General features: G+C 39.0%; 1 protein-coding gene across 2 annotated transcripts in view; it reads left to right on the forward strand.

Moving 5' to 3' along the window:
- Positions 1-25769, forward strand: part of Corin (corin serine peptidase) — a 95149-nt gene that overhangs the window by 39867 nt on the left and 29513 nt on the right. For both annotated transcript variants that reach the window (XM_028304675.1, XM_028304676.1), the window contains exons 5-10: positions 13479-13619; positions 17200-17394; positions 22686-22818; positions 24079-24231; positions 24749-24967; positions 25605-25746. In XM_028304675.1, the coding sequence (XP_028160476.1) occupies positions 13479-13619; positions 17200-17394; positions 22686-22818; positions 24079-24231; positions 24749-24967; positions 25605-25746 (983 nt within the window). The remainder of the gene's footprint in view (positions 1-13478; positions 13620-17199; positions 17395-22685; positions 22819-24078; positions 24232-24748; positions 24968-25604; positions 25747-25769) is intronic.

Consider the following 25769-nt stretch of genomic DNA (forward strand, 5'->3'; position numbering starts at 1 on the left):
ACAACAATAATAGTAAAAACAATAGCTCCAGCGGAGCGAATAAAAAGTGGTGGGATAATTCCCGGACTCCGGCGTAATGGGAGCTGCAGAATGTATGGCACACGCCGCCATTAAACTGCAGCGCACCTCCACGAGGCGGACGCACATGCGGCGGAAAATGTATTCGAACGACGAGCTCAGCTGAACCAGAGTAAATACAAATGAGTAGGTCATCTTCATAGAAACGCCCGAGCGCGGTTTGTATGTGAGCGCGCCAATACGTATGCGGCGCGCACGCACACACTGACAAAATTTTGCGTGGATTAGCGGTGAGTTGCCCCGAATTTTGTCAGTGTGTGCGTGCGTCTCACATACGGTGCGTTTCTATAAAGATGACCTACTCATTTGTATTTACTCTGGCTGAACGCTGTCATAAATTCTCTGTTGGGAATGAGAAAATGTATTAACAATAAAAGCTTTACAGCGGTTTTGAAGCCATATACCTCGAGCAGCAGACGGCTTATTTTCCTTTGTTAACTAATCTGTCTTTGGTCTTCGTCCCTTTAAATTGCTTACTTACCGAAACCTTTTCTTCTAGAGACTTCTTGTCAGAATGCATTTGTTTAAAATTATGTTATAGTTTTGTGCCATTAACTGTTTTGCAATCACTGTATAGTATAATATGTAACAGTCAACTTATTTGATTATCATAGTTGTTACTGCATTGCGCCCGAGCCAGTGGAATTCAAAGCGCTTTTTTATTTATTTTACGCTTGTCAGTTCTCTGTCGCGTTGTGCATTTTAGGCAAAAAACAAAAGCCAAAAGCTGAATTTATATGTCACTTTGTTTTCGGACGCCGGAAATTTAATTTCTGTTGTTTTTCGGTTATTGGAAACTGTCCATTCGTTATGATCCAATCTCTTTTGATGGCGTGCCGTAATTGTTATAGTTAAACTGTACGTTCGTAGCTTTGTTCGTAAGTTATTGGGCGTGTAATCGACCGTGTTAGTTTATTACTTCAATCTGCAAATAAGTGCTTTCCAGGATCAGGGCTCTACTTGTACAAGGGTTCGTTTATTTACTTATTTGCACTGAAATTATTAAGAGGACGATTAAATGACAGTTAAAAGACAAAACTCATTGTACTTTCAAGTAATTTAAAGAGCTTATTTTCTGGAATGATAAAAAATAGACTCCAAAAAGAAAATTTGGAAAGTAAATAACCGATTAGCATTCGTATATCCATCGTTTCAACGCATAATAATGTTAATTTGGTATTTAATTAAAATAACGAGTAGGTACCTACTTTGAAACACCAATAATAATATCTGTCATCAAGTTACATAAACAAAAATTAGACCCGACATGAATTATCCTAAAGTATTTTTCGTCGAAACAAAGCATCCGCTAATTAGAGGGCTTGGCGCGTTTTAACGAATTCCTGCTGACGGCCCAAGGCCGCGGATGACGACAATCTGTTGTGAAGATATTTTTTGAGGGTATTCAAGTAGTTTGGAGAATGTGCACGTGGCGCCTAGGAACTGTATTAAACGCAGTAGGCTCACATTCGCGTGGCTAGAACTATGCGAACTTTAGCAAAACTGTGTAGCATCTATGTGTCGCAGTCAAATTGTATAATCCGCCGTTTTACATTACAGCTAGGCATTTTGCATTACAGCTCTGTTTTGTAATACGGCGGCTTAACGTTTAGGCGGATTGAATACAGCTGAATGAAAATCCGCCGGAATGTATTCGGCGCCAAACGTTCTTCAATACGGCTAGCCGTAATGTAAAACAGCGTGTCATTACCCGCCGCTTTGATAGTTTTTAGTTCCTATTTTCAATACCGTGGCGCTGCCGGACAAAGTGGCTATGGATTCTGGTGTTCGGCGGAATCCTACACAATAATATTATTAGTGTAAAATATGAAATCATGGCTGTGGCCGGTGAAGATAATTTTATCTTAAAGAAAAATAACCCAGAAAAATGACTAAAACTTTATTGTTTTGAGTTACCTGTTCCCTGTGATCATTTTTAATGTCTAAAAAAGACTAAAGCCAAATATCTAATCCTAATTCTTAAAATGTTTAGAAAAGTCTAATTGTTTTGAGTTACTTTTTTTTAGAAGACTATCCCTTGTGATTTATAAATAAGTAAAAAAAAATACTAAAGCCAAATATATTATTTAGTATACAGTAACGAAGATAATAATTCTTAAAATCTGTCTTATTAAAATTTATTTTCATTAAACATTGTTTTATTTTGTAAGTATGGTCACCCTACATTCTATAGTAGTACGATGCGGCTAAACGTGGGCCGCCGTATTGAAGAACGTATCGCAATGACGATCCGCCTAAACGTTAAACCGCCGTATTACAAAACAGAGCTGTAATGTAAAATGCCTAGTGGTAATGTAAAACGGCGGATTATACAATCCGACTGCGACATATGTAAGAAAACCGAGTAGTGCTCAGGGGAGTCCGCCGAATAAAGGCAAATAGCAATATATCTTGGAAACGGTGGCTTACTGGTGAAAATACTATATTGAAATATTCTCGCCATTTTGTTTGCGTGTTATGTATCAGAACTGCTATTGATGTCACCTTCATTCAAAGCGTGGAATTATTCATGTTAAATCAATAATATTCTAGGGCTATCTTGAAATTCGTATTCACAAACGATACTTGCTTAAGTGAAGCAGCAAATCGAATGCACAGCGTTGAAAAGAGCTCGGTGATTGGTTCGTGTGCGTCCACGCGCGCTGTCAGACCTAATAGTAATGTTTGTAAATAAGGGCGTAATTCTTGTTATGATCTAAAACTTGTTTATTTGGCACCAACAAATATCGTTTGTTCTTTGTTGTTAAAAAGTTAGGCTACTGTCTCCGTCGCTACTACGTTAAATCACTAATTGGAGGGCCATCGAAGTTGCTAACAAGCAATTGATGCCTTGGCTGCCTTATGAGCCGGCTGACAGGAGTATCTGTTACCTTATAGCCTTATTATGAAAATAAGATCAATTATGTGAAGACTTTGATTATAACGATTACACACACACGTGTTACATGTAGGTTAATTTGAAATTGTTTTGTAGAGTTTCTTGGAATTGTTTGCTCTGATTTCGTTTTGTTTATAATTTTGAATTTTCGTTAATATTGCGTTTGCCTTATCAACTTCAGAGACTTTCTCAAGGCGAGAGTAAATAATAATATACTCTTACTTACACTTAGGTACATGGGTGCCCTCTCAGACGCATAACATTTTTCATCATAATTTAGTTTGGTATAACAGTATTTGCATAAAGTTTTTTCGAATAAACTTTGATATGCATAGTTTTCTAAATGCATAATGGTTTCATAGGCATAATAATAACTTTCTCTAATTTTCAATACCATAATTTAAATAATCATAAATGTAAAAAACATAATTTTTATATTCCTAAAGTTTGTTTTTAATAAAATACGATAAACATAATGTAATTATTTATAACATTTAAAGTTATAAATATCCCAACTAATATTATAAATGCGAAAGTAACTCTGTCTGTCTGTCTGTCTGTCTGTCTGTCTGTCTGTCTGTCTGTCTGTCTGTCTGTTACGCTTTCCCGCTTAAACCTCGCAACCGATTTTGATGAAATTTAGCATAGAGATAGTTTGAGTCCCGGGAAAGAACATAGGATAGTTTTTATCCCGGTTTTTGAAACAGGGACGCGCGCGATAAAGTTTTTCTGTGACAGACAAAATTCCACGCGGGCGAAGCCGCGGGCGGAAAGCTAGTTGTCTATAAGAGCAACCAACATTGAACATTAAATAATTATGTATTTGTGATGTTGCGAACATTGTGGAAAACCTTGGAGGAGGCCTTTGTCCAGCAGTGGACGTCATTTGGCTGAAACGAACGAACGAACGAACGATGTTGCGAACAATCCTCCTTCCACCTTTACTCTTTCGGCCTATAGATTTGTAAAAACTAAATTCTCTGTGTCATTGTCATTTTTGTTCTTAATTTTTGACCTGTCTCTTAGAAAACTTAAGCTCATGAAAATACATTCTGTTTGATCTCGAATCCCTCTTATCTTTTATAACGCACATATTATACAGTCCACATTTCTTTTACAACTTTGCTTGCCTGGTCTAGAATTATGTAGATCCCGACTGGCCGTGGTCTCTTCCACGTGGTACTTAGTCTGCCCTATACTAGAGTGTAATTTAAAAGCCGGAGGCGCGGAGGGAGTGCGGTCCTCGCTCGCTTCCGCAGCTTCGGCTTGCTGGTCGCCTTCGGCGACCAGCCTCAGCCGCTCCAGCTCGCACGGCTGCCGGATATATGTTACGCCAGAGCGGAAGGACCGCACTTCCCGCAGCGCCGGAGATAAGGCAATCCTAATGCTTGCTTGCATGCTTGCTTGCTTGCTTGCTTGCTTGCTTGCTTGCTTGCTTGCTTGCTTGCTTGCTTGCTTGCTTGCTTGCATGCTTGCTTGCTGCTTGCTTGCTGCTTGCTTGCTGCTTGCTTGCATGCTTGCGTGCTTGCTGCTTGATTGCATGCTTGCTGCTTGCTTGCAGGCTTGCTTGTTTGCATCCTTGCTTGCATGCATGCTTACATGCTTCCTTGCAGCTTGCTTGCATGCTTGCTGTTTGATTGCATGCTTGCTTGTCTATTTATATTTGTTACTTATATTTTATATGTATAACATTTTTATATTTCATATTTGTTGAAATTATGGTATTTTGTATATTATGAAAGGTAATATTTATGGCATTGGTTTAGATGCCAATAAATGTTATCACTAGAAAGGCCGCCGTCCCATTTTTGTCCCACTCGCGAGTTTGATCGTCTCTAACTTTTTTATTTTTCAACGAAAGTCCATGAAACTTTTTGACTTTTACTGATTTATTGAATTTTATCATTTTTTAATGTTTTTGATAATATAACGATAATAGAAATTTTTTAAAAATCGGTTTTACCTAGAAGCGCCACTGGGTCATTTTTGTCCCACCCTGGTATTTGCCACAATAATTCGAGGAAGAGTCCTTGTTTCGAGGAGATACGAAAATGGAGAGGTGAGGAGAGTTTAGGTGACTCGTGACAATGCAGAAATGTAAATATTTTGCACTAGTTTTTGCCTGTGACTTCACCCGTGAGAAATTAAGTTTATCATAGAAAGACCTAATTTCTTGACACTTATCGTTGTTTTTTTACCAAATAACTGAATATTATTGTAAATTATAGCCTATATTGTTATTCTGAAGTATTAACAATAAAACTCCAAAGTTTTATTAAGATCAGCTTAGTATTTTTTGCGTAAAAGAGTGAAAAAACATCCATCGATCTAACCATGAATCCATGCTCACTTAGTTCAAGTTCCAGGCATATATTTATTTATTCATCCTTCCTATCCATTCATCAGTCCATCGGATGGATGGACTTTACTTTTTTACTTTGGATCAATTCATCAATATTTATTAACTTTTACATTTATAATATTAATAGGAAGGTGGCTTCTAGACATAAGCCATTTCATACATTGTACGATTTGATACATTTTTAAAATGTGTGACTTATAAAATTTTAAAAATTATACGTACATACTTTTCATTGTAATTGGTAAAAAACTTCACTGTTTGTGTACAGATAACAGAAAAATAACCATACCTATAAAAATTCCTAAGCACATAGTACAACAGAGAGACAAAAAACCATACAAAAAACTTTGTGCAAAATGTGCACTATTATTTGTAAGATATTAATTTTTCCTTTAAAAATAATAATGACTAGTTAAAGTAGTAATTTCATTATTTTAATACAGTATAACACCACGTAATATGTGACTATGTTTAAATGAAACCAAAAATATCTGACTTTTAATAATTCAAAATTAAAATTTAATACATTTATATTTTTAAAGAAATAAGTCTATATTGATTTAACTACATAGATAAACCTTTTTTTAAGGATACTACAAATAGTTTTAACCATAATATTCATGCCTGAAACTAAAAAATGTTACAAAATATATACTGGGACAAAATTGACCCAGCGGCGCTTTTAGGGGGGTCGCAATCTTCGGCACTTCTAGTGTTATGCCTAGAAATCGTTATTAAAAAAACAAGAATACAAAAAAAATATATACTAAAATATTATTATAATAAAAGTGGTTATGGCAAAAAAAATATGCCGTATGATTTAATCTGTATGAACGTTATGCGAAATGATGAGTATGCCAAAAAACTTTATGCACTCTTAAATTATGACAATATTTTTTATGCAACCGAATATGGACCCTAGGTACATGTACCATCCTAGACTGCATCTCATTTAAAAACAGGTTTGATTGCAGTCAAATACCTAAAAAAAGTTTAATGCCTGACATTTACCAAAAACATAGGTATTTAATTACTGATTTATTCTCTATCATCAATGCAGATTTCGTAGATAAACAAGTTTCATTGTAGCTAAAGACAAGTCATTGCCGTTTCGTAGACTGTAAAATGGTTTACAACTTTGTAACTGTTGTTTATTTGTTTGCTAATGACACTCTTAAATGTTTTCGGCGCCCTTAGTGACTCCCGGACCGATGCTTACAAAGTCGGCGTTGTAGTAAAATTCAAACTATCTTTCTTTTTCTTTTATTTGAGGCTGTTACAATACTGTACCTCTAGTAAGAAAAACTTTCGAGTTCGTTTCGTTGCGTATTCAAAGTGTCATCGAAAAATTTTGTATGAAAAATTAAACAGCGCCCCCTAGGGCGGCTATAATAATAGGGGGCGCTGTTTAATTTTTCATACAAAATTTTTCGATGACACTTTGAATACGCAACGAAACGAACTCGAAAGTTTTTCCTACTAGAGGTACTGTAGTAATAAAAATACAACATAAAATGAACTAGACAAAATGTAAGCTATCTTACAGCCGTACCTCTAGTAGGAAAAACTTTCGAGTTCGTTTCGTTGCGTATTCAAAGTGTCATCGAAAAATTTTGTATGAAAAATTAAACAGCGCCCCCTAGGGCGGCTGTAATATAGGGGGCGCTGTTTAAAATTTTTCATACAAAATTTTTCGATGACACTTTGAATACGCAACGAAACGAACTCGAAAGTTTTTCCTACTAGAGGTACAGTCTCCACGTTTTTTGTTACTAGATAAAAATCAAATAAATGTGATGAGTATTTTTACTGCCAAAGACAGGAATCTTTTTTTTTACGGTTCAACGATATAGCAGTGTTTGATAATAAAGTATAACCTAGGAGCATAACTCATAGTAACACACAAAGTTAACTATTCAATATTTGATACAAAAGCAGATAAAGCACTGCATCTACCATGAGTCCCACAAGCACGAAGTAATTCCGTAATCAACACGTGTGCAGCGAGATTGCAGCCGCCTCGTCGCCTGGTCGCGGGCACACGCTTGCTGCGGGATAACGGGATTGCGGGATAACGAGCCCGGCCACAAATACTGCTTAGGACATTTTGTAATGCAATTTGGGACTAGCAACGAAATATTTTAAGCTGAAAATTTTCTAGTAGCTTGTTGAATACAACTCAAATTAAACTACACGTTGGGCGCCAAAAAAAAATTACTGCAATACAAGTCTGTTTCATAATATTTAGGTAACTTAAAAGATTTAAAACTGTAATTAATTGATTTTGGTACCTCCTCCCGACTTAGACACACTTATTACATATAATTTTAGTAGCTACACGGTGGGCGCCAAAATCTAATTTTTGAAGTGGGTACATAAATTTAAAGATTTATTTACAAATACATTCGTAGCTATCCATTTCATCCTAATTAGCATTCCTGACGAGACATGCAGCTGTCTACTGCATTGTGGCAGCACTTACAACAGCTAGTCTGCTACGCTCCCGCGGGACGCCGCGGCATAACGAGTTCCTGTTGCAAACACATTGTTTGCGATTTCATATTGAAATCTGGATTCAATGAATATTTATGCATTTATGTTGGTTTACCCCAGCATAAATAAATCATCTGTTTATTTACTTGTATTTAGATATTATGTATCCTCGAAAATAATAATTTTTGGTAATAGATTTTATGATGAAAGATTGCCTTGTCTTACCTAAGCCTAATACGAACAGGTAAGGCCCAGAACACACGGTGAAACGCAAATGCAACGAAACTGCAACTTTTGAGTTGCATCTAAGTTTCTGCCATAGCGTCCGTTGAGAGACCACACATGACGCGACCAGTTTGAAACTTTCAGTTTCAGTTTCATTCATCAGAATCATCACAAAGTTGCAGTTTCGTTGCAGTTGCGTTTCACCGTCTGTTCTGGGCCTGACTGCCACCATTGGCCATTTTCTTCCAAATTCAATATGATGCAAATCGTCGATCTGGAAATTAACAAACACTTTCAATGCATGTTGAGTACCAAGATGATATAAATAAAATACCAAATAATTTTGCATTGCTTCCCAAAATGATAGAAATCTTCGTAAATCAAAATACTTACTAAGTGCAGGTTACGACGACACCACTATATCTATGTTGAAGATATACCAAAGTTACTGCATCAGAGTAACTTGACGAATCTCACACATACTTTACACGTTTCGTAACACTTTTACCTGCTCCGTAATTCCGTATGCAAACTAAGCCACAAGCCGGCACAATGTTGCACATATTGCTGCCTGGCTTCAGCCGTGGTCCCGGGAATGCGTCGTAAGTAGTTTCCTGGTGCATTGTCCCTGAGCGAGTTTTGTCCGGGATTTCGCGTCGAGTCCCGGAAATGAAATGGACTATTGTTTTCTTTATTGGATTTTGTGAAGAGAATTTAGCACAGCTTAGTTCGGCAATACACGGACCGCTTAAAGCAGTCAGGGTCAACAGCTCCAAGCTGCGACTGCACAGTCAACTGCAGAGTTCTATGGACGCACATACACGAATCGCACGAGCGTTTGCAACTGATTCGGGCGGTCGACAGCACGGTGAGTTTTCATCGTGCGGTCAAGCAGTCGCCAGTTATACACTGACTGCTCAATCTGTCAACAGCTCTCGCGCAGTTACCTCCGCCCACTTTCTTCATTCCACGGCGCGCGCGCTTGTCATTTGTTGAGCAGTTAATACCAACTGCTCGAGCAGTTATCGCTGGCAGCTACTCTTGACTGCAAGAGCGGTCCATATATTATGTTGATTACTAACTGCTCGAGCTGTCCGTGTATTACAGGCCTTAGATTTTAGTCATTTTAGTTTATACTTAGCGGTCGGCCGTAACTTTGTTTGTACTTTACTTAAAGTTTAAAAAGTTTCATTATCTTCAGTATTTTATAATAAGACCAGGATTACGTATGGCAATTTAAAAATACTTACATTTCTAAATATTTCTCTGTAACATGTGATACATGTGGTAACATGGAAGGAACCAAAACACAAAAAAAAAAACAGTAAAAAAAATATTCCGATCGATAAAAAAAAATGTTGTAGTTCTGGTTTTAACTTCTGAATAACGATTCATACACGTTTCCACCATAAGGTCCCATGATCCATATTGAATAAATAATACCTACTTCAAGTTATTTCGATAATCAAGAAAACACGCACTAAACATCATTACCTGTCGTTGCTGTCGTGCCCTTTGAAGTTGGTTAAAAGTGATTTTGTGTGTATTTTTTCAGGGTTGCTTATGAATTTTTATTTTTGATATATCTTTTCTGAGACATGTCACACTTGAGCTGTAATATAATAAAATTATAGTATTAGCATGGTCTATCATATAAGGTAGGTAGGTATTAAACTGCTACAGTTCTGGGGACGTTTTGTCCCATTGTTCTTTAAGCTTTGTTTTTAAATGAGGTTTTTTATTAGTTTACGAAAAGACGTTACGTTTTTCATTTCTTGTATCTTGACTATTGTGTAAGTCTAAGTAAGAGTTTTTATTGATATGACTAAAGAAGCATGTTCTTGTATGAGTAATTAAATTATCTAAAATCGTAAAAGAAAAAAACCCGGATTTATAACTGACAAAAACCGAGTTCCAAATTGTGTCGGGTATCCGGTTTTTCGGTTATCCGGTTAACCGGTTTGCATGCCCTAGTGGAGACAGAGACAGTGTCAACAATTATAGGCCAATTTCCATTTTGCCGGCTCTATCTAAGGTGTTAGAAAAGGTCCTCAATAGTCGATTGCTCAAGTATTTAGAACTGAAACACATACTTGCTGATAATCAGTTTGGTTTCAGATCCGGCAGAAACACTGAGCAGGCTGTTGCATCCCTTATCGATAACGTCATCAATCGCATGGAAAATAATAAGAAATGTCTCGGCATTTTTATTGATCTAACAAAAGCGTTTGACACTGTGTCTGTTCCACTCTTGCTAAATAGGATGGAGAAAGTTGGCACCCGTGGGATAACTTTGGATATTTTTAAAGATTACCTTACCAATAGAAAACAAATTGTTAAAATAGATACCTTTTTGAGTGACAGTGCTCTTATTAACTATGGCGTTCCTCAAGGATCCATCTTAGGACCTACACTATTTTTAATTTATATTGATACTCTTTGTAAACTTCAACTTGCCAACTGCGCTATCTTTACATATGCTGATGATACCGCTCTGCTAATCCATAGGGATAGTTGGACTGAGGTTTATTCAACAGCTGAACAAGCACTCTGGGTTGTTATAAATTGGCTTTCAAATAATCTCCTGACATTAAACACTAAGGAAACTACTTACCTAACCTTTTCTAAAACACTAGCTTCGCAGCCTTCTAATCGTTTTCAGCTTAAAGCACACTCATGTACCAGTGGTCTCGGTTGTTCTCTGACTCAAATTAATAAACAATGCAACTGTCCAGTAATTACCAGATCCTGCAAAATAAAATACCTTGGCATCCATGTTGACAGTCTCCTTACGTGGAAACCTCACTTAGAACAATTAACATCCCGCTGTCGTAAATTAATATATATTTTTAAAAAACTCCGATATACCCATAACACAAGTTAAATCTTAGCTTGGGTGCCAGGATTCACTCAACATACTGTTTTGTGTACCCATATGGATTGTCGTAATCTACATTAATTACTGTGTTGTATGTTTTAGTGTAACACATTATGTCAATAAAGGATTTATTTAATTATTTATTTATTTATCTCCAACCCACCAAGTCGAGCAAAAAAGCGGCACGGCCGTACCATCCTTTTCTCGATTTTAATTTACTCAAAAAGCCACAATAGTTGCTCATTCACTTACATTTATATTATTATGCTTTCAAATTCGGGGAAAAAGTCGTAGCAGTTTCTGTGAAAAAAGGACTGGTACGCAGAATTATTGCGATTCATACACAAGTCGTAAATAGATTCTTTATTTTGAACTAGCGGCCGCCCGCGACTTCGTACGCGTAGACCTCGTTTAATTATTTGATGTTATGTTGATAGATGGCGTTTCGCAGCTTCCCCGCATGAATTTTACGAACGTCAAAATTGTTTGTCCAGCGCGAGAAGATTTTAACCAATGACTATAGATGGCGCTTTTTACCCACGTCTTATTTATTTATTGAAATTTAGTTGGTCACATATCGTCATAAATTACAGCCCATATTTTAATCTGTGTTATACAATAATACTGTAAAGTTTCAACAAAATCCGTTTTGTAGTCTTTGCGTGAAAGATTAACAAACATCCAGAGTCCAGACATCCAGACAACTTGCCATCCAGACCAGAAGCGTAACGTACCTTGGCGGGGCCCCGTATAAAAATTTGTTTGGGGGCCCTTAGGAAGGGTAAAGATTTTTCAAAAAAGAAAAAAATTCTTGCTTAAATTAAAAGAAATATTTATATGAAATATTAACTCTCCTTGCCTCTTTTTCGGCAAACTGCCCCCCTAGACAAAACGCACTTTTTGATCGAATCGAAAATCGAATCCGTCAAAACTCCATACAAAAAAGGGGCTTTTCGACCACTTTTCGACTGGTTTGCGATTATAATTTGCACTTTGTCTAGACCCACTGATTAATGCTGATGATGACTTTAGTTTTTCTAAAGTTTCTGCCTCTATGGACAATAGTGACAGGTCTGACAAGAGTTCCTGTCCCATGGAAGTTCTTTTTTATCAGTTTTAATTTCGAGAAACTTCTTACAGCAGTTGCGGTTGTAACTGGAAGGGTAAAAAATAAAAAGCATGCTGTTATTACCTCCGGAAAACTGGATGCAAGTCTACTGAATTTTATCAGTAATAATTCAATGAGCTCCTTAATGGAATGAATTTTTTGAATCTCAGAATTCAGGCATGTTTTAGAGCCTTTAATTGGTCATAAAGATTTATTGATATGTCTTCACTATATTTAGCCGCCAGTTTTCCGGAAGCGTTTAATATATCTTCGTTTGAAGAAGACGGAAGTTTCCCTGGTTGTAATATTTCAAACATACCTACTGCTCAGTTCGCAAAGGCTCTGAAATCTTTTCTTAGTTTGACAAATTAATAAATCTAAACAACAGTAGTATACATTGACTTTGAAATAGGATTCCGGGTCTGAAATTCTCTCACCTTGTGATATCTCATCAAAAAAACGCTTCGTTATCTTTCGCCTTTTGTTTTTAAAAACAGTTTTTACCTCCACTCTTTTGCTAAATCTTTGGAGTCATTTAGCAAACTATTGAATGAATTTTGATTTCTTAATTCTCACAGTCTATTCAAAAGACTCAGAATACGGAACAAACCAGAAACCGTCAACGGGCGTAAATGTGTATCCATATAAACTACTCCAAATCGCATTAGTTCCGTATTCTGAGTCAAAAGATTACTTAATAAAATACTTGTAATGATTTACAGAATCATTATTTTGACGCTTTACTCGGGAAAAAAGAAATTGCTTTTTATACTTTTCTCATTGCTGAAATTTAAAAATTTTGGGAAGTTTTTATAAATTTTTGCTTACGCACCTTGGAGGCCCCCGTAGGCCGGGGGCCCCGTATAATTGATACGGCAGATACGGCGGTAGCTACGCCCCTGATCCAGACATCCAAACTTTCGCATTTATAATATTAGTAGGTTGGAAATTTTCCACGGCTAAATGCCGAATCTTTTATTTATAAAAGGGATTACACTCAAGGCGAATATTTCATATCGTACGTGGACTGTGCCAGCGACAGATCGTCTCAGCAGAGTATTGCATTTTAACACGGTGAACTGACGTCTGATTAGTATTGAAATAGGCGTGTAACCAGACAGACACTTTATGGTCCGAAATGGCGGTCGTTGTATTAAATGCTCCATAAGTAACAGTGTTTGACTTTCACGACGTCGGTCGCGACTGCAATCTTTGCTGCGTCGCGTTGTTTAGCCATCGAAAGTTGTGCAACTCAAGTTAACCCTTAACAAGGCCGACGAAAAGATAACATTGTTTTTCAATCGTATCATCACAACAACAGTGCAAATAGTGTGGAATAGAATTAAAAAAAATGATTAAATGTGGTGTCTATTGAACCACTGCCTAGTTAAGTGTTTATTTATATATTTTTTATAATATTGCATGTTCTTCACAGATGCTCCGTGACATGCGGAACGCAGGCACGGAGGGCTCTCCGCACAAGTTTCGCGTGCTGCAACTAGCGCTCAACGCGGTGGCGCTGCTCGCCATCACAGGCGCACTGTTCGCCTACTTCCGAGCCAATCCTGCGGTACAGGTGAGAACTCTGTTTTTAGCTTATTTAAACCGTAACTATAACTATAACCGATATTTTTGTATAGAGTTTGACAGACTTACGTTTGTTATAGTAATGCAACCTAGTCTTAGACTCGGGACAGTCGAATCTTCAAAGCTTTTTGTAAGCTTTTATACCTACTTTAAGGTCAGACTTATAAATCGAATCATCATCATCATCATCATCATCTCAGCCATAGGACGTCCACTGCTGAACATAGGCCTCCCCCAATGCTTTCCACGTTGATCGATTGGTAGCGGCCTGCGTCCAGCGCTTCCCTGCTACCTTTACGATGTCGTCGGTCCACCTTGTAGGTGGACGTCTCACGCTGCGTTTTCCGGTACGCGGCTTCCATTCCAGAACCTTGCTGCCCCATCGGCCGTCAGTTTTGCGTACTATGTGCCCTGCCCATTGCCACTTCAAATTGCTAATCCGTCGGGCTATGTCAGCGACTTTAGTTCGTTTACGGCTTTCCTCATTTCTGGTTCGATCTCGCAAAGAAACACCAAGCATTGCCCTCTCCATAGCACGCTGTGCAACTTTGAGCTTCTGTATAAGGCCTATAGTGCATCGATATAAATCGAATAAGTATTTGTATTTTTTATGTTAAGTAGGTACATTTGTTCAAGAAAACCAAGAATTTTAAATTATTATCACAATATTCACAGTTACTGTTTTCGACGTTAATAGCGGCCTAAAATGTTCCAAATTTAGCATTGGAACATTCAATATGTTGTAAGTAAGGCCTTCTAATGGCAACAGCGTCTGGACGAAGAAAAAGGGCCGCAAACCGTTTTTGATTCGGCACACAAAGCCGGCACAACAATTATTCTGTTGTGTTGCGCCGAAACACTCAACTTGACTAATTCTTGGGGCTGCCGGTCGAGTACGATGTCCAAGCTTTGACGTTTTCTCGGATATGTCTTGTTGAGAGTTCCAATTTTCTGCCGAAAAAACGTCTATTTTGAGACAGAAACTAGTGGTCAAACTTCAAGACGCAAGTCGGTTAAGAAAGGGTTTCACCTGGGATGAATAGTTTGGGAAATTACAAGATGTCTTGACGTCCACTGTACTTGGGTAGGTACCTCATTGCTAAGTCAAAAGTCTCTGACCATGGGCCGCATAAGAAGGTTGCATTGCAGTAAGAGCTTTGGAGATAACAATAGACGCTTTCAGAATTGATGAGTTCCGTAGCCAAACCTGTTACCTATAGCATGAACAACTTTCGTCTTCGAATCGTTTGCGTATTTGACAAAATTTGATACTCAACCTTCGAATTAAACAATAACGTGACAGTTTTGATTCTCAAAATAAGTTTCGTGCAACCATTTCTCATACTAAGTTCACTGTTGTAGTTTTCGTACTAAAACTTTTGCAAACGATTCGAACTCGAAAGTTTTTCGTGTTAAAGCTGGTCCACCTTTAGCATGGTGACCCTAACTCTTACCTACTCTGTCTTTGTTCCTGAAAACTTTCACACCGCGTCTCTTTGGCCGCTCATTGTTAATTTTTACGTTGAGGAAACTGTAACAAGACGTTTACGTTGCTTGGTTTCGTTTTGTGAAAGTCATTTGTACCTAATTGTTATGAATGTTACAATAGGGCAGGTAATTGAACCGACTTTTTTGAAAATGTTTCGCAAAGAAAGAAAACGACCAAACTGGTTTGAACAATGCCAACGTTTTTCTTGTAAAAAATTTCTTGTAAAAATTTCAGCAATAAACAAGGTACCACCGATAAACAAGGAACCGAGACGAGTAGTACTCGTCTCGGTTCACGATTTATAAGATCTTTTTTAATGGTTTCAAGAAAACAATAAAACTACTTAGTTGGTATTTAGGACTCCAGACCCAATGTCGTCAGTTCAGATACATACCTTTGCCACTCTCTTGATTCCACTAGTGACTTGTATTATTGTGAATGCATCCGTTCTGCGAATATTTCACATTCATTTCAATTACAACCACCGGTGGGTAGCTTTCGCAAAGTTGATGTCACATAAACACAACACAAAGCAGGCAACACCGACCGTGGGTGAATACCCGGCTTATTTAAAATTTCCCGAAATGTTTTAAAAAAGAAAGGCATTCTTAGTTTAATTACGGCATATCTGGGCAAGAATGCCGCGTGACCCGCGGGATGCCTGCCTCGTTGTGCCACTCCTGGCCTACCTGGGTCTGGCTTATTTATTTCGTTCTCAAACTTTTATTGTTGTTTGTCCTGATAACTTAAAAGCTGGTCGCTGCGGTTTGAACTTGCAGAGCTTTAAAACATAGTTATTGTTATGGAAGGAAGTTTTCGAGCCTTAATTTCAATACGATAGCACATGAATGATATAAAATTTAAATTTTAAATGAATTAGGGACCTAAGATAAATTGTTGAAAAAACTGGTTTCAGAAGGGCTGGTTTTAATCGACTACGATAATAAGATTTATTTTTATTTTATTTCTCACACAAAAATACAGGATACAATATAAAGGTTCGTAACCGTTCGGTAATCATAACTGAAGGCATAAGCTTAATTTTATAAACTTGCTTATTAGTTCAAAACGTGCAAAATTAATTGAAATAGGTGGAAATTAAATGCTGAAACAATTGAGATCCAAAAACACCCATAATTTGCATCGGAGCCGAAATTCATGAACAGGTTCACCGTCGTTACAGAGTACTGGGCAGCAGATGCGCCGGGATAATAAATAGTCCCAATTATGGAACTTGTTCCGCCGCCGATATAGTATACCTGCGAGGGCCTTACAGGCTTACATAAGCCGTATGGACCTGCAAGGTGTTACGAGACACACAGTAAATAGAACAGGTGGTGCCTTCTTACAAAACACGGGACTCCACGTAACAGAAATATTGTTGGTATCGTTTTCTTTTGTTAAACTTAACAATTTTCGTAATCTACCTTTTATACTTCTTTACAAATGAGAAGGTTTTTGTTAAAAGGTTTCAATTCGTTTTTCGTATTTTATACGTTTACGTAAGTAGGTGGGTATCAAAATTAAAATCTATAGAAGAACCGTCTTATTTTGTTTGATATAGTTGATGAAAATTAATAGTTTAAAAAGCTAAAAACACGCTTTTAATTACTGCACTAAAAGGCCAAAAATGACTTGTTCTGTGTGTGTTCTCTCGATGTGATTCCACCGTTTCGTTTAGGAGTTCCTATGGACACCTCCCGAATCCATCATCAGACCCTGGACAACATCTAACACTAAAGTGCTCAAAAAGACAAATCAAATTAACCCAAACTCAATGCGATTCCGTCGTTTCGTTTAGGAGTTCCTAAGGCCACCTCCTGATACCATAATCAGACCAGCTCGATGGTACCATATTATGTATCTAATCTAATGTATTGTCATCTAATCTACATAAAATTGCCTAGTTTCATGATGATACGAATATACGAATTAGAAGTGCGTGTAATTCAGATTCTTAGATTCAATTACATAGGCACATACACGACGACCTAATAAAAGCGTGTTAAAAACGTTGGGACGTACCTACTTAGTTATTTTTTTTCTTTTTCACATGCTTAACTCGTATCCTTGTCCCCAGTACGTGTCCCAAGTGGTGAACCGGTCCACCGTTGTGACGTGGCCGGCGCCGACGGAGCCGCCGGGCGCCAGAAACCCGGCGCCGGGCGTGTGCCTGCCCGTCATCGTCAGCTTCTGCCAGCAGCACCGTGTCACCTACAACTTCACGGTGTTCCCCAACTACATCGGACACTTCGGCCAGAGGGACGCTCAACAGGTGACTTTGAGATTGAGTTTTGTATGATCACGTTTTCAGAGTTGAGATCTGTCTGCTTACCATGAGTTTACGTTAGGTGTCCTCGCTAGCAAATACGTAAAAAAAAGAAATGAAATGTATGACAGATTATACAGCGCCTCTAGCGGCTACTTTCAAGAACTAAAATCTTCATAGATTTTTTTGACGTACTCGCTATCGAGCACATCTAACGTAAACTCATGGTAAGCACACTGCTCACTTACCTTAACTTCGAACTCCTCCTATGTTCTTCTGACACAGAATAAGTAATAGTACAGGTACAGAAGGATTACTCCGCAAGACGATTTAAATAAATGCGAGTCTTGCTACGACGCGATACAGTGGAATTCAGCTCGCACAGCACTACGTACCTACAATTTTATTCACCTACAAGTTTTGTCTCTTTCTATCGCGTGCCTCTGAACTCTTCTTACGTTGTTAGGGTTGCTGTCTAGTGAAAAATTAATTAATCTACTTATATGTAATGAGGTACGTATGTAGGTAAGTAGTACGCATTCATTATGGAAAACCTTGGGAGAGGCCTTTGTCCAGCAGTGGACGTCATTTGGCTGAAACGAACGAACGCATTCTGAGCAGTAGTCATGGTAGGTTAGGTTCCTATACTATCCTAAGAATTATTGATTACCTACATGACCAACATACCTTTCAGCATCTTTGGGAAGCGAAAAAAAAGATAAATCCGGTGTAGATTTCTTTTCGAATTTAAACACCCGAACCCCGCACAATATTTATTTCTCTTTATGTCCATTTTTAAATAATACTTCGATCATAGAATTAGGTACATATACAACGCACGCCAGCGTCCTGACGGGCGCGCGCGTGACACTCGACTGATATAATACCCGCCGGCGGGGCGCTTCGCTGTAGGTAATTATCGGATGTGCCGCGCGGAGTGAGCCAGGCCTGCTTCTGATTAATTTCGAAACTTGACCTTCACTGGCTGGGTTTTTATTGGCGGTCAAGCTGTAGATCCTGGCTACACAGGAGTTGCAGCGATGGGAACGAAAGGTGAGAATAGTCCCATATCTGCTAACTTACCGGAGTATCTCTCATCGTCGCTGATGTTAAAATTTTTTGCCTGTCTGCTCTTAGTACCGATTCTTATTCTGATAAATAAAAATATTAGACAGATTACATACAGATTATGAAGCAAAAAAGTAAAATAAAATGGACCTAAATCAACTTATGCTTAAGCCTTTTGCTTAAGAAAATATAATATTTACCTACTTTGTTGTTTTGCTTGATATTTATTTGACTTGCTAGTAAATATGTTGGTTGATAACCTGCTAACTTCTTATTATTTAATGTCCAAATCGCGCGATATTTTATTTGGACACAACTATCTAAACAATTAACCGAAAAACCGTATCATTGTCAAGCTAGTACCTACCTATTCCCAAATCGATAGCGGACATAGACTATGTCCCTCGGAAGCACTTCAAGTGGTCAAGGAAAATTCTTTGATCCCCTCCATTCGGTAACACGCTATTAGGGGCTTACGGCGCTTCATCGGATTTGGCGACGCTAATTAATAGTTTTAATTCCAGCTTTAATGTTATTTAATCGCTAGGACTCGAGCAACAAAATCTAGGTATGTTCCATTATAGTTTTGGCCTATATAGGTTCACTACATTTGCCACTCCATCGATCTCCAATGGTGGCAATCGATAGCTTCTATCAGTGTGTCTGTCGTCAGTTCATCAATCTTCGATGTCGATTTATAAAGGACATCTAGGTGTTAGACGTTCAAAGTAATTATCCACCTTCTGTAAAAACTTTTACAGTGTTTATGTTACTTAATTACTTATTTTTTAGCAAAAGCTGCTCTGCAACTTTTCGGTATTAATTTTGAACGATCAACTGGCATTCAAAGCTCTCACAAACGAAGGCTTTCATCGATAATACCTTAAGACATCGTTAAACTACGAAAATCGTTCGATATCATAGTCGTTAGGAAAATTCCTACCGAAAATGCTTCAATTAAGTGCGCAATAGAGTAAATGAATATCGTCCGATGATCGACGGGAAGATCAGAGAGCTCGGGGGCCTATTAACTTGTGTACTTAGCCGGGGCCTAATCTACGTATCTGCGACCGGGGCACGTTCGCTGTGTTATAATGTAATTATTTTATGCGCTGATAAGACGAGCCATCGGCAGTTGAAGGAAGTTAGAGCGTTTGAAGCGGCAGTTTCAGTTAGAAAACGACACTTTTAGTGAGAAAGAAGTAGTCGACGAAGTGTTGAAGTTGAGATACTTTGGAACTAGAATTGTCTTTAAAAACTTTGATAGCCTAAATTTTTTGTCAATTCTAGCAACTAAAACTTATTTCGATCAACAAAATACTTTCCATTATTGTGTTCGTATTAACATTCTTTCAGACGAGATTATTTACATATGATTACACTATTATTGTAACGCGTTTAATAAATATTGGCAAGTTTTGGAATCATGTAATATCCGCTGTCAAGCACCGTGACGGCAGACATCCGGCTTTCAGATTACCGATTTTATCCGAATAAATACTATCAGATACGGGAAATGTACGAAATGTTACGCGCGCGATGTTTTTGCTGGGATTTCCTTTGTTGTGTGGATATTTTTGGGCTTATTATAATCTACAATTGGTTTAGAAAACTTTATGCGCTCTGAAAGTTGAAAAAAAAACGAGACATTATTGTTTAATTTTATTTAATTAGACTTTCTTAATAACAAAGTTTTGTATTTCCTCAAGAACTAACTAAACCAACTTTACTTTAACCCGAAGTTTGGAACGGCAAGTTTATTCATATTTCTAGTGTTAGTGTTGTAAGGATGAGTCTCTTTTTAACCGACATCATAAAAAGGAGATTATTGTCCTAAATGTTGTTGCAGTAGCCAGAAGGTTTATTGTAATACGTAGGCTCTTGGTTATGCAGATTATAATGTAAGTATTTGTAAGCGCATCAGGAGCCACTTACCACTGACTCATTTTGTTACCACAAGCCGTCTTGTTAATCTTCTTTCGCCACCATATTTTATGCCATACTTATCCAGATGCAAGATGCATCTACAATGTAACTATGAGTTATTGTTCATATTCAAACGCAGCAAACAGTTCTATTGAAAGAGGTTACACTCTACTTTCGTGTGTTCGTTAGCGCGCGTCGACCGCCTCGCACGTCATGACACAACAGCCTCGTTTTCGCCGCTACAAGTCGTCTTGTTAGATATTCACTGCTCTATGGCCATATCAAGATGTGTCGTGTTTACTTACAATGTAACTACGAGTTAATATTTATATTCAAACGCAGCAAACGGTTCTATTGAAAGATGTTACTCTACTCTTGTGTGTTCGTTAGCGTCGCGTCGGCCGCCTCACAAGTCACGACACAACTAGGGTTGCCAGGCGTCCGGCTTTAGCCGGACATGTTTGGCTTTTTACGGTCTTGTCCGGCCAAATATTGTGTTGTCCGGCCTGTCCGGCTTTTTATTGGGTTGCCGCGCCAGGCGAAAGGCGAGGCACAGAATAATATGAAGCTCACGCATCAGGATGTGGTTAGCAACCGATGATGATAGTATAGTAGTCACTCACGAGCTGACACTATTTGCTTGCTTTTAGGGTAAAATGTCCGGCCAAATGAAGCACGGAGTCCGGCTTTTCTGATTTTGGACCTGGCAACCCTAGACACAACACTACAACGGACTCATTTTGCCGCCACAAGCCGTCTTGTTAGCGAGCTACTCCGCCGTATTCATCGCTCTATATTGCAATATTGAGGTGTATAATACACAATATTCTACTCTACTATATTATTATTTTGATGGCACTCAAACGCTAGGATAGTGCAACTAAAATGACAAACTAGTTTTTGGCGAAAAGTAAAACATAACAAAACATACCTTATGTTCCGAAACCACACCGTTATTTTTGTATTTTAAATAGAATTTCGCTTCGGCAAACTGTGGCCCCACTATGCTTCTTTCATGTGTGTAGCCGCGTTCGTTAGACGCGTCGGGGTCTTACAGCTTACAGCAATTTTCTCTCAACAACCCGTCTTGTTAGCGGTGACGAGGCGACTTAGTATCGAGTTAAGTAGTTAGGGTAGTTGTAGATAGATAGCTAGACAAAGACGGGACGACTGAGCTGCTTGCTGCATTTTATGATAATGTTGTAGGTAGGTACATTACAATTTAGTTTTATTAGTTTTGTCTGAGCGAACTAAGTTCTATCAAATACTTACAATACCGATTTAACTTACTACGCGGTACAAGTACCTATCTATATTAAGTGGATAATAATACACCTGGATACTGTATTCAAGTGACAAGTGATAAAGGAAAATTAAAAAAGCCACTACTGCCACTGAATACATTAGCTAAGTTCGTTCGTTCGTTCGTTTCAGCCAAATGACGTCCACTGCTGGACAAAGCCTCCCCCAAGGTTTTCCATAATGAACGGTCCTGCGCTGCCCGCATCCAGGCACTTCCCGCAACCTTTACCAGATCGTCGGTCCACCTAGTAGCCACCTAGCTACGTACCTCTATATTATTATACAGTCTTACATCAAAATGGAACTTATATTCTGGATACTTGCCAACATGTCGCATCTCAGATATCTATGTCGTTTAATGTAGTCATGCTGTTATGGACTTACCATTTTAGATGTGGTAGGTACTTGTAGATTGTTATTTAAATTGTGCTAGCCGCACAACGGTGGCCACGCGACACTGGCCACTAAAAAAGCTCTATTCTTTTTTCGATGACCAATATTGTTATTCTTTTGTTTTTTCTCGCTCTCTCGAATTTTCACGTATCAACTTTAATTCCACGGCTCATTTATGTAAGTAATAGTTAATTATTTTAAATACTTTTATTCACCGACCCGTATCTCCAGTATTAGTAATTATACACAATATTTAGCGCGATCGGAGCCACTGAAGTTCTATTTTAAATTTTAAAGGAGCCGATCATAAATAGGCAGCTACTACCTACCGATATTTTATTTATGTAAGTCAGTGTTTTCCAGTAAATAAGTACGAGTATCTGTTGCTTACCTCGACCGTCCGCTGACTACTGACGCCGCTAGCACTGTGTGTAACGGGACTATTCCCACCTCTCGTTCCCACCGCTGCAACTGGTATGTAGCCAGGATCTACAGCTTGACCGCCAATAAAAATCCCAACCAGTTAAGGTCTTTGTGGCAATGTGTGTAGCCCCGAATTTTGACTGTTGTCGTGACGTCACGGATTGTAACCTGCCTGGTTGCCGCAGGACCTGGAGATCTACGACGCGGTGGTGGACGTGCGCTGCTACGAGCTGACGGCGCTGTTCCTCTGCTCGCTCTTCGTGCCCAAGTGCGGCCCGCTGGGACACATGGTGCGCCCCTGCCGGAGCCTGTGCCAAGGTAAGCTACGAAGCCCTTCTTTATCTTTTTGCTTTTAATTTAGTTTTTTAAGGAAGAAAAAAAAGTAAAAGAAAGGGCTTAAACAGGTCCTGGAAACCAATAGCCTCGGGAAACTTAGTCTAGGACACCCAGTAACTAAAAACCTCACCTAATAACTGAAAAAAAGTTTGACAGCGACTGTATGGAAAGAGGGAAGTATCTCCCTCTAGATTCTAACCTCTCACGCGTAGGTTTAAGAAGAAGTGCTAATTAATATTAATAATAAGCTGAAATGATGATTTTTGAACTCGCTTCTCAAAAGTTAAAGAACATAATATGTAAGTATTATTTTTTTCATGATCAAACTGGTTGATTTGATCTGAAGAAACTGACAACTAACAAATTATGTACCCAAGTAGGTATGTCACAGCATGGGTAAATAATATAAGTCTATTATTATTTTAATCCAGATTTCGGCTTTCGACCTGTTGACTGTAAGTTTCGGAAAATACCGCCCATTTTCATTTCAGCGTTGGCGATCTTTCTTGTTTGAAAAGTTGAAGGCGAAGACAGTCACTTTGGAGCCAGTTGATAGCATGCTCGTTAGCCTTTATTCATTCAGAACTTAACTACGTCTTTCTTGTTGGTGGAGTTTTGCCCATTGAAGTTTGTAGTTATTTGTTTCAACTGAGTAGGTTTTTTCGACTCGTTCATCATTACTATTCTAATTCATTATTACGTGATGTTGAGTTCCCTTGTAGGTAATTATTTTTCTTTACTCAGATTTATTTGTAAAAAATCGCTTCTTATCGAAAATTGTGCTGTTCTAATTTTTGTACACACGACAGCACATCAGGTTACCCTTTTTTTTTCAAACTCGCCCCTATTACAACTGCACAAGAACCCACATTGGTTACGTTGACGTGCCGTAGTCTGTACTTCTTCTATTATAAATAATAATCTATTTAACAATTTTTACACAAACTTCATTTAATTTTGTAATTTTAAACTGAGTAACTGACAAAAATCTTGCAAAAAAAAACAATAATAAGTAAATACTTAAAGTTAGAACACACTTCGTAAACTCACAAAGATTAAAAAAAAGTGAGGGTAGATTACAAATATGCGCCCTAGCAAATGTCATTGCGTCCTCGCCCCATTTTATTAGCTAGTGATATCGTGTTCTCGAACATTTTTCTCATAGGTATCTGTTGCAAGTTATAATTTCAAAAAGTGCAATGGAGTAATAAAAAGTGTGCAATGAACAATATTTTCGTGTAGAAACAATGCGGCGCTGCGGCTTCTTCCTCGAAGTGTTCGGACTTTCCATGCCCGACTACCTGCAGTGCGAGATATTCCCTGAGTCGACCGACACCGACGTGTGCCTGGGCAACCGGGAGGTCAAGGAGGCCAGGTTCCGCGCCGCCAAACCAGGTTAGTCAATATTTTGGGCGTTATTTGCTAAATTCCGAATTTATGCGACTTCAAGGGAGGCGTTGAACTCTGCGCCACGTTTTTATTGTAACAATGGCGTCTGGCTTCGTTTTCTCAATTGTGAAATTACATTATTTGTGATGTTATCAAAGTGACAAGGTGCGTTCGAATAATTTTCAACTTGAATGCTGTTATTTAATTGTGATGACGTAGTTTATCAAAATGAGAACGTGGGTGACTTATTTTCAACTTGAATTTTATTTCATTGGCAGATGTTAATTATTTCATAACATATTATTTTCTTAAGGACAAAATTTCTTTGTGTGAACATACGAGAGCAGAGCAGTTGTTTGTATCTTACCTAGTAATTAAAGAGTTGAGGTTTTTAATGTAAAGACTAAAACGAGACACATCCTGCCACAGTGACAAAAGTCACCCGTGCGCCGGCGCTGTACATTTGAAGTCTGCTATCCTAAATTAGGTACAAATGAACTTTAACTACGCCTTTCCATCTTAGTGTGCCCCACCGGCTTCCAATGCGACGTGAAGCGCTGCATCCCGCACGACTGGCGCTGCGACGGGCACGTGGACTGCGCCGACCGCTCCGACGAGCTGAACTGCCGCGTGTGCAAGCGCAGCGGCGACGTCCACTGCGGCAACCAGCGCTGCATCTCGCAGGCGCACATGTGCGACGGCCGCGTCGACTGCCCGTGGGGGCAGGACGAGCGCAACTGCCGTGAGTACCGCCTGCTGCTAAAGTCTGGTCCGGGAGCACGTAGAATTTTGTCCAATGACCCCAAGCTACCCATCCTTATCGCTCGCGCGTAATTATGTTGCTGTCGCGCTCGCACACTCACTGCGGGCGCCCGTCGCACAGTCGCGACAGAAATATAATTAATGGGTAGCTTGGGGTCATTGGACAAAATTCTACGTGCTCTCGGACCAGACTATAGCTCTGTACTGCCACTTTTCAAGGGTAGCTTAGTTGGAACACACACAACACACAAGCGAAGAAAGATGCTAACATGCTCCGTGGACGAGCGCAGTGGGTCGACACTGCGGAAATCACGCCTCATCTCAAAAGGCGACGCTTCAAAGGTAACCTAATGATACTGCCTGTAATTGTCTCCCTTACTGTTATGAAAAAGTACAGTCAACTGCCACGCCAAAGCGTCAAGGCTGTTGTCCGTGACATGCCATTTCTCTGCCACACCAACACGTGCAGATCGCTATCGCCAGCGCGATCATAGGCCAACGTTCCATGACAGTTGGCACGTTCTGTCATTGGCCTATGATGGCGCCGTGATCGCACCGGCAATGGCGATCTGCACGCGATGGTGTGGTTGAAACCTTAATACATTTTATCTGTGCAGTGCGTCTGAGCGAGGCGAACGGCGACATCGGGCGCGGCGAGCTGCAGGTGTACCGCGCCGTCAACCAGTCGTGGTACCCCGCCTGCCTCGGCGCGCTCGACAACAACACCGCGCTCAAGCTATGCTCCATGCTGGGATACTCGTGAGTACCATAATATGAACATC

This window comes from Ostrinia furnacalis, unplaced genomic scaffold (genome assembly GCF_004193835.3).
Source record: "Ostrinia furnacalis isolate ACB-3 unplaced genomic scaffold, ASM419383v2 OfSCF1475, whole genome shotgun sequence".
In the NCBI taxonomy this organism is placed as follows: Eukaryota; Metazoa; Arthropoda; class Insecta; order Lepidoptera; family Crambidae; genus Ostrinia; species Ostrinia furnacalis.